Source organism: Vipera berus, assembly GCF_964194415.1.
Source record: "Vipera berus genome assembly, chromosome: 8".
Lineage (NCBI taxonomy): Eukaryota > Metazoa > Chordata > Lepidosauria > Squamata > Viperidae > Vipera > Vipera berus.
In genome coordinates, this window is record NC_138211.1 from 2102297 (window position 1) to 2118052 (window position 15756).

A 15756-nucleotide genomic window follows, 5' to 3' on the forward strand; every position below is an offset into this window, starting at 1 on the left:
CATCACACACAATGCGCACACACGCAACAAAAAATCCCAAAGAGCTACAGCTGGGCCAGACCAAGAGAAACGCCCCTGCCTCTCCAGGCGAAGGGAGGTGAAAAGAGAGACAGTCCGAAGAAGCCTTCATCTTGCCATCCAAATGATTTTATGGTGACTGATGTTGGGAGGAGGGCGGGAGGAGGAGGAGGAGGAGGAAGAGGAGAGGAGGACGAGATTTTGATAATAATAAATAGTAGTCCTCAACTTACGACAATTGGGACCAGAACAGTTAAGTGAGTCCACCCAATTTTATGATCTTGTTTTGCCATGGTCGTTAAGTGAACCACTGCAGTTGTTAAGTTAGTAACATGGTTATTAAGTGAATCCGGCTCCCCCCATTAACTTTGCTGGTCAGGAGGTCACAAAAGGGGATCACGTGACCCACCCACCCTGGGGACGTTGCAACCGTCATAAGTACACGCCAGCTGCCAAGCCTCTGGATTTTGATCACGTGACCGTGGGTAATGCTGCGACGGTCGCAAGTGTGAAAAACGGTCATAAATCAATTTTTTCAGTGCCGTTGTAACTTCAAACAGTCACTAAAGGATCTGTCCTAATTTGAGGATGCCTGCGCTTCTAACCAAGGAATCTATAAATGGCAGATACGGCTCAAGGCCTTTTTTCCCATTGCTGCACTAAGTCCGGAGGCAGGTTAATCCCGCAGACGGGAAGCTGGGAAGGGGGGATTACAAGGGAGAGATCGCACCCAGGCGCTTCGCAGCCACCCAGAGATTTTCACTAAGCTAAAGTTCCTTCTGGAATTCCTCCTTCACATTCCCCAGGTACAGACACAACCCTACACAACGGTCAATCTTCTCTGTCCGGCAAAGGATTTACCAACACGGCTCATTTCATAATTCTTGGGGGGAAACAGAAACACCCCGAAAGAGCCGGGGGGGGCAGAGAGAACCCACCCACTCCTTTGCTGTGGACGCAAAACAGCAGCAGCAGCAGCAGCAGCAGCAGAGGCGTCCCTGGGATGCTGGCAGAGTTGAGGAGAGAAACATCGGAAGGGAAGAGCTGCCAATTTGAGCAGCCGAGCGACCGGAGGGGGGCAAATTGTAATTCGTCAACTTGGAGGGGAGCCAGGGCGCTGGACCACTCCCTTTAATTCCCGTGAAATGAAATGCCGTTTTTAATGAGCTCCTTTGCAGGGAACAGCCTCACTTCAGCCCGGGGTTCCTAAATGAAGGCCGGGAGCAAAGCTCAAGTATTTTGGCAAAGCATCCCCCATCTCCACACTGGGGGGACGGTATTTCCCAAGGGCTCACGGACTGCCCAACGTGGCTTCTTTCCAGCCTGTCCACGAACTGAGAAGCTGATATTGTCAGGCTGGGCTAGAAAAGTCCTTGTTTTGCAGAGGTGTTAATCCACTTGATCTCCAGGAAGATTTTAAAGGATGACCATCTTAAACCTGCAGTCCATTTACAACCCCGTCACTCCCCTCTCTTTATTTTAGGGTTAGACAAACAGCAAAGTACCAAGAGAAGAGAATATTGACCTGTGGGGTCCTCGAGGCGCTCTGAGCTTGATAATTTTCTTGCAGACGTTTCACGACCCTACTAGGTAACATCATCAGCGCTAAAAGGCAGCGGGGTTTGCTCTCTGTTTACATACCGTGGCTTGCCCTGCCCTTGTCGGTGGGAGTGTGTAAGCAAAGTCTCAAATACTCCTTTTCCCCCCTGTCATGAAGAAGATGGACAAACCTGAAGCCACCTTGTTCTTCCCCAGCTAACAAGTTGCATCTTGTGCTTTAAAAGAGCTCAAAGGAACATGGATGTCCCAAACTGGCTCTTACAACGGTCAGGGACACAGTTCCTTAACATTATCTCTCAGGATCAGCAGCAATGTCTATGCCTCCTAAGCAAGGGCATCTCAACATCTCCAGTGAGCACAACACAGTGTGAAGAAGGATTGTGCCCGGATTGTTTTCAGGACACTGAGCCTCATCTGTCTACCACATCTGTGCACAAACTCTCCTTTACTCTCTCTAGGGCAGTTTGGATATGCTGCTGATCCACCAAAGTTGCAGAGCATCCATGCGGTCCTAACTAAAGATTGTTTTTAACGTTCACAAGCACACTGAAGGTCCTCTCTCCCCCTTGATGGGGCCTTTGTAGCAAAAAGCCACAATTACACCTCAACTGCACATCCTGCCATCTCCTGTCTCTCTCTCTCTCTCTCTCTCTCTCTCTCCCACATCCTTGACGCAATCCTCAATTTTCGTCCCATGTCTGCCAAACCCAAAGCCACAAATACAAGACCATTCCTACACAAAGGCAAATTTTACTCACTAGCCCAGGGTCTCCATATCCCAAAATGACAGGCCGGCTTATAAAGCTGGCGAGGAATTCTTAATTTTTTATCACGCGGGGATGATGAGAACTTTGGGGAAAGTGATGGATCTGAGCATTTAGAAGGCCCGGGAAGGGCCAAGTCACATTAGACGGAGGTCAAGAGGTGCTCCAGGCAGACAAGCCCATCCTGCAGGACGAACAGTGACTAAAGACCCAGATGCTTTCCATAACAACCACAAAAACTGGTTTTCCTCCTCACAACTGCCTTTTTATCAAACTGGGTTAGTTAGAAAAGATGCATCCAGTCTCCTCATTTCCCCCCCCCCGCCCATTTCATGCTTCCCAGAGCAAAAAGTCACTTGTAGGGATTCTTCTAAAAACTCACTGGTGAATTATGTATGCCAACACACCCCCCCCAAGGAGCCCACGCATTATGGAAGGCCAGAAGTAGCACCTAGAAAAAAGCGCAGGGAGACGCACAGAGCGTGCAAACTGGCAAACCCATTCACGCGCAACCATCTGAGTTCCGAAGATAGGGACTGAATAAGGATTTCGACAAGGGCTTAAAAGCAGCAGCAGCAGCAGCAGCATCCCGACAAAACGGCAGAGATGAACGCCGGCAGGCAGGAATCAGGAGAACCCGAGTCAGGTTCAAGGTTTTCTCCACGTTCTGGTATAAAAGCCAAGGAATTCTAGGAAAATGGCTGAATACCAGGATCACCGGATCTGCCCGTTCAAAACCCCAGGGAGCGGTCACTGGAAGGGCACTAGCAATTATTTCTAGAATTCCTTAGCCTTTAGTGGGGAACGGTGAGATGAAAAAGCTGGATGCAACAAGGAGCAGAGCCAGAGGAGTCTCCCAATGGGGCTTGTGGAAGGAGGTGGCTGTTTTGTTTCAGGAAACAAGTGACCTTTGTCAAACGGGGATTGATGGATTCAGGAGGAAGGGGAGAGGAGAGGCAAAATGGCGACTTCATCAACTCAAGGGTGGGCCCACGAGCAGCCTTGCTTATTCTCAAAAGTCAGTCCAGGACCCGGGGGGGGGGGGGCAGGGAAGGGACGATGAAGGAGTGAGCAGAGAAGGGGAGCATCTCTCACCTGGAGGAAGAGGACTCCGAAGGGCCACTGCTCTGCTGGCCCTCGTACTGCTGGACGAGCGCTCGGACGCTCCAGTGCGGCCGCTCAGTCCCTTCGTGCGGGTTGCTGTTCCTGAGGAGAAGGACGGCAGCGTCAGGAGGAGGGCGAGAACGGCCCGAAGGACAGATAAAAATCCTGCCTGCCCTTCTGCATCCTTTCCTTGCCCTCTGGGGGTTGGTCCCCAAAAGGATCTGCAGTTGTAAGAGAATCACGTGGTCGTTAGGCGAATCTGGCTTCCTTCCTTGTCTTTCTGCGTCAGAAGTCGGCTGGGAAGGTCAGAAATGGTGATGAGGTGAACCCCGGGATGCCACAACGACCGTAAATAACTGTTTTTAGCGCCTAAATTTTGATCGTGTGACGGTGGGGGTGCTGCCGCAATTGTAAGGATCCCTCACTTTTTTCAATGCCACCACAACTTCAACATTGTAAGGCGAGAACTGCTTGTAAATGAGGGTGACGGTTGGTTCTCCGAGCCTGTGGGCTGGTTTCCGAACGTTTCGTTACCAGGCTAGGTAACCTCTTCAGCGGAGTTGAGGGGATGTCAGTGTCCGTGCTCTTCTGTTTATAAGGGCTTCAGGTGTGGGTGTGCCAAGTGAGGGTCTTGTCATGGGTCCCGTGATGGGCCAGGTGTGGGTGTGTCAATGACACTGGCATCCCCTAATCTCCGCTGAAGATGTTACCTAGCCTGGTGACAAAACATTCGGAAACCGAGCTACAGATATTGGCCACGATGGCTACTCGTAAATATCAATGGCCTGCAAAGAGTTGGCTGCCGTCCCGAACAGATCACGCACCTCGGGTGGTGCTGGAAGGCATTGCGGCCCCCTCCTGAGATGTCCTGGCGCACCTCTGTCAGGGCAGCCACCGCCCCGTGGACGGTGGCCACGGCCGAGCGAGGCCTGTGACGGGCCGGCAACGTTCCGCCTCCCCCCGAGTTCTTCTCCATGGTGCCGGATGGGGCAATTTTGCCAGAGCCGGACTTGAAGTGAGCGGCTAATGCCAGGATCAGCCGCATGATGCATTTCAAATTCCCGTCAACGATGTCTGGAAGACACAAACATGCCAAAATGGCAGTGACTGGCCCAAGGAGAGGAGTCTGAAGCTATCACTCAACCTGCAAAGGGCAGCCCAATGTCACTACAGTCATAATGCCCTCTTAAACTGTCTCTGTTGCTAAGTGAGATGGTCATTAAGTGAGTTTTGCTCTATTTCAGGATTCTTCTTGCCAGACTTGTTAAGTGAATCCCTGCAATTGTTAAGTTAGTCACACGGTTGTGAAGTGAATCCGATTTCTCCATTGACTCTGCTTGTCAGAAGGTCACAAAATGTGATCATGTGACCCGGGGGACACGGCAACTGTCATAAATGTGAGTCAGTTGTCAAACCTCCGAATTTTGATAACATGACCACAGGGATGCTGAAACAGTCGTTAAGTGTGAAAAACGGTCATAAGTCCCTTTCTTCCGTGCCATTGTAACTTTGAACGGTCAACGGTCAATGTTGTAAAGTCGAGGACCGCCTGTACAGTCAGGGAGAAACCTTCCAAGAGCTGCATCCCGCTCGTTGTGGGCTGTAGAGTATCACTTGTGGGAGCTCGGATGAGGCCGACACAGACATTCTTGCACACAACCTCATGAAGCAAGACACACAATGGGTTGAAGGAACCGAAGGTCCCATCGATGCTCATGAGATGTGCAGGGTCACACCCTTCCTGACTTTACCAACCCTATTGTGTCCACCTTCTGGCCCCAAACAGCTAGACATTCAAATCTGGAAGCCCAAAAGCTCCTCATGAACTACATGACCACAGTCAAGGTGGACACAATGCATGGCTTTGCCTTCCATCTCTCTCTCTCTCTTGCACCCATGTTCTACTATCCTCAGCAAGAGAAGCCCAAGGGCAAGGAGCATCCAGGCCCTTCAAGGTGAGTGGCTTATGGTTGAGGTTCACCTGTAGCCGAGATCTGGTGCATGCGGATCTTCTTGGATGCCACAAATTGCAGGACCTTTTCCACGTTCTCCTTCATGGCCTGCTGGTTGGTGGGCAACGCCTCTACACCACTGAGTTTCTCTCCAGCTGCAAAGGAGGAGTAGTAAAATTTTAAACCTGCAAGTGTGGAGTGTGGCAGGGGGACAATGGTCAACCCCTTGACCTAGGATGCCCCTGTGAATAGAAAGTATATTTTGTTCTCTTCTTGGAGCATCAGAAAGCTAGTACACTACAGCGTTTCTCAAACTCACAACCCTAAGCTGGGTGGACTTCAGCTCCCTTAATTCCCCTGAAATACATTTAAGTGAAATGTGAGCAGTTCAAACAGGTGAGAGGTGAACAGTGATGTGTGCACTTCTCTCCTACACAGGTTCTCTGCTCCTCCCACTTAATCCAGATTTGCAATGAGGAGTCTGGATTTGCAATGAGGCTGCTCACCTACAACCTCAATGAGAGAAGCAAGGACCACGCCATCACGGAGGTCGTGTCTCAAATCTTGCACCGGTTGAACTTCTGGCTTCTTCTTTAGTTGTGAATTCACCCAGGTGATGTAGGACTGCAGCTGTTGCTGGAAAAGAAAAGAAAAGAAAAGAAAAGAAAAGAAAAGAAAAGAAAAGAAAAGAAAAGAAAAGAAAAGAAAAGAAAAGAAAGGAAAGGAAAGGAAAGAAAAGAAAAGAAAAGAAAAGAAAAGAAAAGAAAAGAAAAGAAGGAAGACACGGTGACTTCACTAAATCCATCCATGCATCTGTCATCCATCACCTACCTACCTACCTACCTACCTACCGCAGTATTTCTCAATCTTTAAAACTTGTGGACTTCAAGTCCCAGAATTCCTCAGCCAGCCTCAATTCTGGGAATTGAAGTCCACTTACCGGTATCTTAACCTTGCCGAGTTTGAAAAACACTGGGTTAGAGTCCATAAGCAGGCAAGCCAACAAAAGGCTACTCTGTGAAATCCAGAGGACATATTTAACATTAAATAACTCTTTCTGACCCATCTCTAAATAAAGCCTGTTTGTACCACGGTCCTCTTCCTACTGACATTAGTAATCTCCAAGCGAAAGGCTTTGATCCTTTGAAGCGCCAATTTTAACATTTATTTGCACAGTTGTCGAGTGTCTGAATTTTGATCACATGGCCACAGGGTTGCTGTGATGCTCATCATAACCGGTCTTGGCGTGGACTTTCATTAATGGTTTGAGACTCTTCAGAGAATTTCCCGCAGCCCTTTGCAGCTTATGATGAGCGCACAAAACTCTCCCACTTACCGTATTTTTGCCAGACTGAATGGAGATTTTAAATTCCTCCAAAACAAGGAAAAGAGGGTGGGAGAAACAGCTATCTGTCACTGGTGACAGCTGAAGGATTAACCAGCGACAGAAATAATAAGGCATTAAAATTTAATGCTGCAAAAGAACAGCAGAGTGGTGTTAAATGCACAGAAAGCAGAAAACTACATAATGTCAGGAAACCCACCCCCCACCCCAAAATCAGAATTTCTGCGATGCAAAAAGGAAGAGAATTTAGGGCAATTGCTTCTTTATTTGTAACTTCTCCCCCACGTCTCAAATTGCGTTAATATAGCGGAAAAAGTGCTTCCCTATGCTCCTTGGAGCAGAATAAAAGGCTGGCTGGATTTTGATTGAAAATAAATGTATCTTGCATCCTGTAAGCATTGATGCTGTCTTCCCCTCCTGATTCTCTCACAACACAAGGAGGAAGAAATGGTACTGACCACACCTGGCTGCCTTTTTTCCAAGATGCTCAAGATTGCTCAGGTTCTCACATAACAAAAGAGGAAAAGTCTGCAGTTCAGTTTTCACTAATCATGGCCACGCCTTTGCATCCCTATGCGGAATGCGCAGATTTCACATTTATTTCCACATCGCTCTGGAGGTTCCTCAGCTCCCATAGCACAATGGACCTTAAACTATGACTTGGGTAACAAATAATAACAGAATACAGAATAACAGAGCTGGAAGGGACCTTGGAGGTCTTCTAGTCCAACCACCTGCCGAAAAAGGAGATCCTATACCATTCCTGACAAATGGATGTCCAATCGCTTCTCAAATATCTCTACTGTTGGAGCACCCACCACTTCTGGAGGCAAGGAATTCCACTGGTTAATTGTCCTCACTGTCAGAAAGTTTCTCCTTAGTTCCAGGTTGCTTCTCTGCTTGATTAGTTTCCATTGGTTGTCTCTTGTCCTGCCTTCTGGTGTTTTGGAGAATTGGTGGACTCCCCTCTTCTTTGTGGCAGCCTCTCAAATATTGGAACACGGCTATCATGTCACTCCCTAGTCCTCTTCTTTGATAAGGGTGGACATACCAACCTCCCGTAATCGTTCACTGTATGGTTTAGCCTCCAGCCCCCTGATTGTCTTGCTCTTCTCTGCACAATTTTTAGTCTCAATATCTTTTTTGTATCATGGTGATCAAAACTAAATACAGTATTTGCACTGTGGTCTTACCGGTGCCGTACAAAGAAGTACTAACACTTCACACGATCTTGATGCTATCCCTTGGTTGATGCAGCCTAAGGCTTTTTGTTAGGTTACTAGGTGACAACATCAAGGCAAGTATCTAGTATATAGGCAGAGAGCAAACCGCCTTTCCTTCTAGCACAGATGATGTTACCTAGTTTGGTAGTGAAACGTCCGCAAGAAATCAACTAAGCTCAGAGATCACTAAGGATCCCACAAAAATAATTAGAATGTATTGTACTCCATTACGTTTGTACAGAAAAGGATTAAGATAACATTCTGCTGGAGATGTAGTAAGAATACAGTAGTTCTGACTTATAACCAGCGGCTTAGTGACTGTTCAAAGTTACAACAGGTCCCCCAAAAGGTACCTATGACCCAGTTCTAAAATTCCAACAGCTGGGTGAAATAAATAAACACATTTATACAAAATACAGTAAGTTAAAAAAGGATGTTTTGCAAGCGAATTAGAAATATATGCACACTTAAATAATAATCACACTAGACACATACCGGTATATACAGAATTGTCACTGTTATCTACTGTAACAATATACTTTGTGGCTTTTTTCTGTTGATTTTTTCCATTTCTTAAAGCACTTTTATGCATTTTTTTTCTTTCTGAAATGTATGCATTTCCACTGCAATTATCTCTGTGTTTTGTCCTTTTTTTGCTATTTAAAAAGCAAAAAAAAAAAATCAATAAAACATCCCTGCCGATTTCTGCCTTTTGTCTAAGAGCTTTAATTACTGAGATAGTCCCGTCTGCCGGCAAATCAGGTCAAATTTGCAAGCTTTTCATCTAAGGGTTTGCCGGTGAATGGAAATCTCTGCCTTGCATTTTTAATGAATTAGCTTAAGTTGCTTACTTCCTTGACATTTTTAATTACAGATTTCTTTTGTATATTAAACCACGACCAGATGTTCTATTCTGCTTTGGCTCTGCATGGAAATCATGGAAACCAAGAAGGATAAAAGGGAAGAGGGACACCCATAATAGAGATTATTAATGAAGATAAGGAACATTATACGACTGGAAACCTTGGCAAAGCGGAATCAGTTTATGTCTAGCCTGGATCTCGTCTTTTTCTCTCTCCCTGGGGAAGGTTTTTTGCAGAACTAGTCTGTAGCTTCTGTCACTAAAAACTAAAACTTTGCCTATTGTTCTTTATGGTGGAGAACACGAACCTTCCAGAAGATCTTCTCTGCACAGCTGGTTTTTAGGATCTTATTAATACCCTTAGGCCAATATATGTCAGGCGCAAAAGACCAGGTCTACAAGCGAAGGCTCAATTAAACTGATTTATTGGTAAAAACCTATGCACAAGAATGTTCTCAACTAACCATCAGCATCTGGTTGGTTAGATAAGGGCCAGTGACACACAAGTGGGATTGGGCTTAGTTGGTGTGTGGCTATGTAGAGATTCTAGGGCTGATTCCTCTTTTCACTCCATCCCCGGGTCCCGTCATTCCTTCTCCTACAATATTTTAATTTTCCACTGTTAATGGTTTTAGGTGAAAGCTGTCAACAAGTAGGTCTGAATGCTATTCTTTCAAGTGTTCTAGCTTTCTTTTTTCATCTCTATGGTAGAGATGAAATTTTGCACACACAAGGCCAGTCATATGTTCCATACGCACACTAATCCAAGTGGGTACAATGTGTTGCAGAAACAGCACCTCAAGAAAAAGGGTGCAGAGGAATGCAAGGACTTGTAGCCTTTTTTAAAAAAAAATTCCATTTATATCCCGCCCTTCTCCGAAGACTCAGGGCGGCTTACAAGCTTAGCAGTAGCCTTCATTCTATGTATATGCCTGCTTATTAGGGCTTTCACACACCCCCAAGCGGCATTATTACAAAGTCAGCTTAATTGCCCCCAACAATCTGGGTCCTCATATTGGATCTACTGCCAGCCTTTCTTTGCTCACGGCTTCTCCTCCTTTCACTTTGGACATCTTAGTCTCTACGGTAGACTCACAGCTATCCAACCTTGCATGGAAAACCATAGTAGGACCTTAATGAGATTGGATCTCATTAAGTGAATCTATCCACTCACTTACTCTATCATAAATGAATGCTTGAAGCTCCTCTTTAAGAGGGCGATGAATTTCCTTGCCTCTGATGGGTTTATCTCTTCTGTTGCCTCCAGCAATGCAAAGTTGTAGCTGCTTTAGTGCTACTTCTGCTCCAGTCATGTGATCTTCATTTTTCAAAGTTTTGTGACAGTTTCCCAGCCAGTCTCACAATCCCTTGCTCCTTCCCCATACCTTCCTACTTACTGGAAAAGGAAGGGAATTTCCAATGCTTCCTGCCAGCTTTCCCTAAGAAAATCAATGGGGAAGCCAGCAGGAAGTCAGAAGTCGCTCCTGCCCCACTGCTTTTTGGCCTGCCCATGGTCATTTTGTTTCTCTGTATAGATAAGGATATCTCTCTGAAACAATGGCCCAATGGGGCACAGGTTGTCTGGTAATGCTTGTTTATAGGTCTACCTATTCTAAAGAAAAAAAACAAAGGAGAGCTGCAAAGATGCTCCCTTGAAGCATTCATGCTCCAGTTCTTGCTCCAATTCTTCCCATGTTCCATGTGGCATCACATGTGGCTGTGGGGATAGCAGCAGGAATCCATCTCAGCTTCTTTCTTCATCAGCCATGTTTCTCCCTGCCCGACCAGACCACCTTGCACGCAGCAGTGCCTAGCAACAGGTTCTGGAAATTTAAAAATAGCTGGCACATTTTCTCTGATTTTTCGCCCGTTTCCAAGGAGAGACAATCAGGGGTCAGGATTAAGTCAGGTTCAGCTGACGAATTCAGCAATTAACCTTTTGAAGCCGGCATAGATTAGGAACGGGGTTCTTGAATTCGCTTTAGGAAACTGGGTAGATTCTGAAGCATAAGTCTTGTCTTTTAAATACACATATTTAATTCCACAAAACACTTAGAAAGGCTTTGTGTATTTAACCTCTATCCATCTGTGCCTGTGCTGTGTGAAGTCTGGCTACAAAATATTTATTCATTGAATTAAACGTATTGGCTGCCAACTCTAATGGGCCAAGATATACGGTAGAACCTCAGTGGTCAACAAATTGAAATGTCCAAAAGCAGGACAACTTCATTTATTGAAAAGCCTCTCCTCCATGATAAATCTCATCTCATCAATCCCTTTCCATCCAGCTAGTTTTATAAATCTGGGAGGAGGGTGAGCTTTTAAAAGGTTTTGTTATCAACCTGAGTCCTTCGGGAGAAGGGCGGTATACAAATCAAATCAAATCAAATCAAATCAATTCATTCTCTGTCTTCAGAAGTATTTCCACATTCCAAATATTGGAAATTATTAAAAGTTCTTTTTTTCAGAAATCTCAACCGATTCCATAACCTCAAGAACAGAAAAAAAAAATTAAACAAAAAGGTCATTTAAGTGCCAGTTCAATCCCGTGTTTGTCATCCGGTGCTTCTTTTTCCTTCAAGGAAAAGAAATAATTTCTTTCTCCTTTTCTGAATGTGCAAGTCACAAGATCATGATAAGTGCAATCAGCAGCTTCATAATTCAGCCTTCCTCTTGAAGGCTACCCAAACTGGAAACTTGCATAAGATTATTAATTCTACTATGTTCACATCTCTTTCCTTGAGCAGGGTTTCTCAGCCTTAGCAACTTTAAGACTTACGGATTTCAACTCCCAGAATTCCCCAGCCAGCAAGGAATTCTGGGCATTGAAGTCCACACACTTTAAAGGATCTACATGCTGGCTGGGGAATTCTGGGAGCTGAAGTCCACAAGTCTTAAAGTTGCCACGGTTGGGCACGACCTAATGTGGCGTTGCCTTCCTCATCCTGAAAAAATGTTTTGGAGGTGCAAAACGAACCTCCTTCTAACAAGTAAAGAGACCCCTTTTCTCTTTGCCTCGATGAGCCCCTGTGGTTGAACGAGGATGGGCCACCAAAAAGAAGGCAGGAAGACGTAGCAACAAAGGAAATTTCTCCACCGGCTTTCCCAGGTTCAGCCGTGAATGGACGGCCAAATTCCCCAAGGCCCAAAAGCATTTTGGCCTGAAGGAATGAAAACAAGATGGGGATTATTCGAGGAACAGCCATATGCTCCTTGCCCTACAACCCACTTAAGCACTTTTTCCCATCACCGTGATTAATGGTGCCTTCTTACCAAGTCATACATTTCTAAGAGCAAACTAAATGGGTTGGAATACGACTGCATTATGGCTTTAAAATGCATAACAAAAACTCCCACGAATGTCCAGCAGCTGAAGAGAAGACGGACAGATATAACCTCACAGCCCAGGGAGGTTCACGCTGCACCCAAGGAAAACTCCACCCTGGGCCAAAAGCTTTCAAGGTCTGAGCTGATTTAAGAAACTAGCAGGAAGTCAGAGAACTTAAGGCACGGGAGCCTCAATTCCCCACAGGAAACATACTCTGAAGGCTGGAATAGGCTACCCAGAACATCTTTATCCTATTTCCTACCCATATTTGAAGTTCTTAGAGAAAAGGAAGAAAAATTATTTTCAGACCAAGCCAGACAAATGGTGGCATCTGCTGTGAAGTGAAGGATACACATGTGGTGTCCAAGGTACAAAGCCAACATACATGGACTGGGCTGAAAAAACCCCACTGAAACCTGCAAACAGAGGTTTATAAAGAGGTCCATCAGCTGTCCTTAGTGTGAGTGAAAACAAAGTCAAGTGAAAGTCGGATCTCCTGCAGCCTCAACCTACGTCACGAAGCAGAGTTATTTAGACAATTTCTGGACTTCTCCTATCTTGCCGAGACTCCAAATTTTCTATATTTCTGGGAAAGGCATGTTCCTGACATCAAACTATGATCCTTGGTTGCAGATAGACCATGCGATTCCATCTCAAAATATATAGGAACTGGGTGGGAATTCCCTTCAGACAATCACACATGCGAACATAGCATGGATTCCCAACCCCATCCAAAACTTGCTTTGGCCACCAACGAATAAGACAGCCACATCTCCAGAAGACCAAACAAACTCAGGTGACTGACACAAAGCAGTGAATAATATCAGTGGACCCGCTTATAGGGATGTTGTTGTTTTTTTACTAAGAATGTTGCTTAAACAAAGGAGGCTTTAAGCATTATCAATCTGAATCCAAACCCTGAGGAGAACTTGCTCATTCTCTGGTTACACCAGTTTTCTGTTTTCATTCTGTTTCCAAACATTAGGACTAAACCGCACTGCAAAATTTACAGTTCGGTCTCCCCATGCTCAGCAAACTGGGAATTATTTAAGCCACTTTTCCTCAATCGTAGCCATTTTAAGATGTGTGGACTTCAACTCCCAGAACCCCCCAGCCAGCAAGGAACCCTGGGAGTTGAAGTCCACATCTCTCAAAGTTAGTAAAGTTGAAAAACACCGATTTAAATCTCACCAAAATGAATGATTCTTTGCAAAGCACCAGCAAAACTGCCCAGCATTTCTACTCCAGCCCTCTAAACCCCCCCCCGCTCCCTTCAACGTCTCCCGCACCCCACATCTTCCCCACGCATCCCCAAGAGGAACTAAGCACCGCTGAGGATGAAGCCAACGCATCCTTTACCTCTGTGAAGCTCTCATGCACGACATCCCACAGTTTTTCCCCGGCCAGGCAGGCAAGCATTTTTCACAATGCCCTCCCACCCCCAGCATGGAGTTCTTGGATCACGCCGAGCGAGTCCTCCTGCCTTGGAGAAGACCCCCTTTTCTCCTCCTTCCACCAGAGACAAAGCCGCACAGCTGATGGCAACCTCTCCCAGGATCCCTTAGGGACAGCCCCTTACTGCAAAGGGGATCCTGGACCCCGGTTCAAGGCTCGCACCGAGCATGCTCCAAGAGAGCAGCCGCATGGGAGCTGCCTTCCGGATCTGTTCCCGCAGAACAGCTTCTTCTGCAAGTCCCAGGAACAGGACAGGAAAAACATCTGCAACATATTTCCAGAATATGCCGGCCTCTCTCTCTCTCTCTCTCCATCTGATGCAAGGAGGCTGTGAGCACTTAAAGGGAGGGAGGGGAGGGTGTGGAGGGGGGAGGTCCAAAGTGGCTTGGCTAAAAGGGGAAATGCATTGAGAAAAAAAATAAAAGAATTAAAAGAAGCCCAAAGGTTAACAGGACTTCCAACTTTGAAACTCTGGAAGAAAAAGCAGAAAGTACACCTCATTTATAAACACAAACTTCAGAATGCCATGTAGGAAGATCCCGATTAGTGAAGTTAATAAATCCCACAAAACGGTCGCATTGTTTGAATTTACCCGATTCCAAGGGGCGTCCAACGGAAAATAGGATTCCAGCTTAACGGAAATAGGCAATGAAAAGTTTTACGTGCATTTTTTTATACGGACATGGAGGGAATATTACATTAAAAGGTAATTTAAAATGACGGGTAACCAAATCACAGAGTAGTTTCAGAAAGCTAAATGAAGCAGGGTCCTCCCAACAACCTTGGAGCTGTGAATTGTATGGCTCTCTCAACTCTTTTCTGCGTATTTCTAGAGTTTGTTTTTTTAAAAACAACAACAACCCAGAGCTGAACAGAAGATCAGAGTGGAGATTATACAATAAACGTAACACCATGTAGAAAAGTATTGATTTCTTTGTCTGCACAAAAATGGGACAATAACCAAAGTGGAATATGGCAAGATCCAGGAAGTGGATGGTTAATGCAAGATGCAATTAATATTTCAGCCACGTTTGGAGCAATGAGTAAAAATGGGATCATGCAAACAAACTTTTGTTCTGCACAGTAAATGACTTGGCTTCTCTCTTCTTCTTTGAATTTTTTCTCTCTTTTTTAGAATGCAGAATAATAGAGTTGGAAGGGACCTTGAAGGTCTTCTAGTCCAACCCCTTGTCCAAGCAGGAGACTTTATACCATTTCAGACAAGTGCCTGTCCAATTTCTTCTTAAAAGCATCAAAAAACCGTTTTTTAACAATTTAATGGGGAGTGGGGTCTCTCAGCACTGTTGAGAAAACAGATTGGGAATTATCAGGGTCAGCCCAGGAATAATCCCGTCTGCAGAGCCACTGAAGATGCTGCTTAATCATTTCACCATGTGAGGCTGACTTTTTTTTTCCGATCAAGCAACCCAAGGAAGCATTTTTGTCTTTCCTGTCTGAGCTACTCAGGGCAGCTATAAAGAAAGATTCCAAAGTCAAGCAGAGCTTGTTCTTTAATAAGCTTCCATATGCACCTTCTGAGAGAAGAAACTACACAAAAATGGGATAAATGCTAATAAAATAGGGGAATTTGCAGGTTGGGGTTAACAAAACTCAAAATGAGGATCTGGAATTGCAGTGTTTCCCCCCCCCCAGGCACCGCATGCGCAACGCATGTTGAAAAAGATTGGGGGTTCAGCTGCATTGTTGTAGCCATCATCTTGACATTTTAACAACCCCCCCCCATGCCTCTCAGGTTATGATGGTCGTAACCAACATAATGGTTGTAAAACAAGTCGGCCATGTGACCAACCTAATTTTAGGATGTTTTGGTGTTTTATGACCATAACACTGGAACAGATAGGTCTTAATTCTTTACCAGTCCATACTTGTGTGTCTGAGTGCAGCCTGGACTTCCTAAAAAGTTATAAAATAAACCTATCAGATCTCCACTTCTTAACTTCTGAGATCTCAGTGCACCAGGAATGAACATTTATACACAATCTTTTTACCATTTCTGAAGTTAGGATGCAGCCACCTCCCTATATCGTATTACAAAAACGGATGTTTATTATTGTCTAGTCAAAATGCCCGCAAAACCCAACAATGAAACATTAACAACTGCAGAATGTCAAAAGCCCCCTCCTC

The 15756-nt window shown here is 45.4% G+C and overlaps 1 protein-coding gene across 1 annotated transcript in view; it reads right to left on the reverse strand.

Moving 5' to 3' along the window:
- The window catches only part of DIXDC1 (DIX domain containing 1), a gene marked incomplete at its 5' end in the record, with an annotated part of 28938 nt that extends 15363 nt beyond the window's left edge, over positions 1-13575 (reverse strand). Inside the window, 5 exons of the mRNA XM_081333619.1 lie at positions 3438-3548; positions 4271-4520; positions 5428-5553; positions 5905-6034; positions 13516-13575. Of these exons, the coding sequence (XP_081189745.1) occupies positions 3438-3548; positions 4271-4520; positions 5428-5553; positions 5905-6034; positions 13516-13575 (677 nt within the window). The remainder of the gene's footprint in view (positions 1-3437; positions 3549-4270; positions 4521-5427; positions 5554-5904; positions 6035-13515) is intronic.
- Between the last annotated feature and the right edge of the window lie 2181 nt (positions 13576-15756).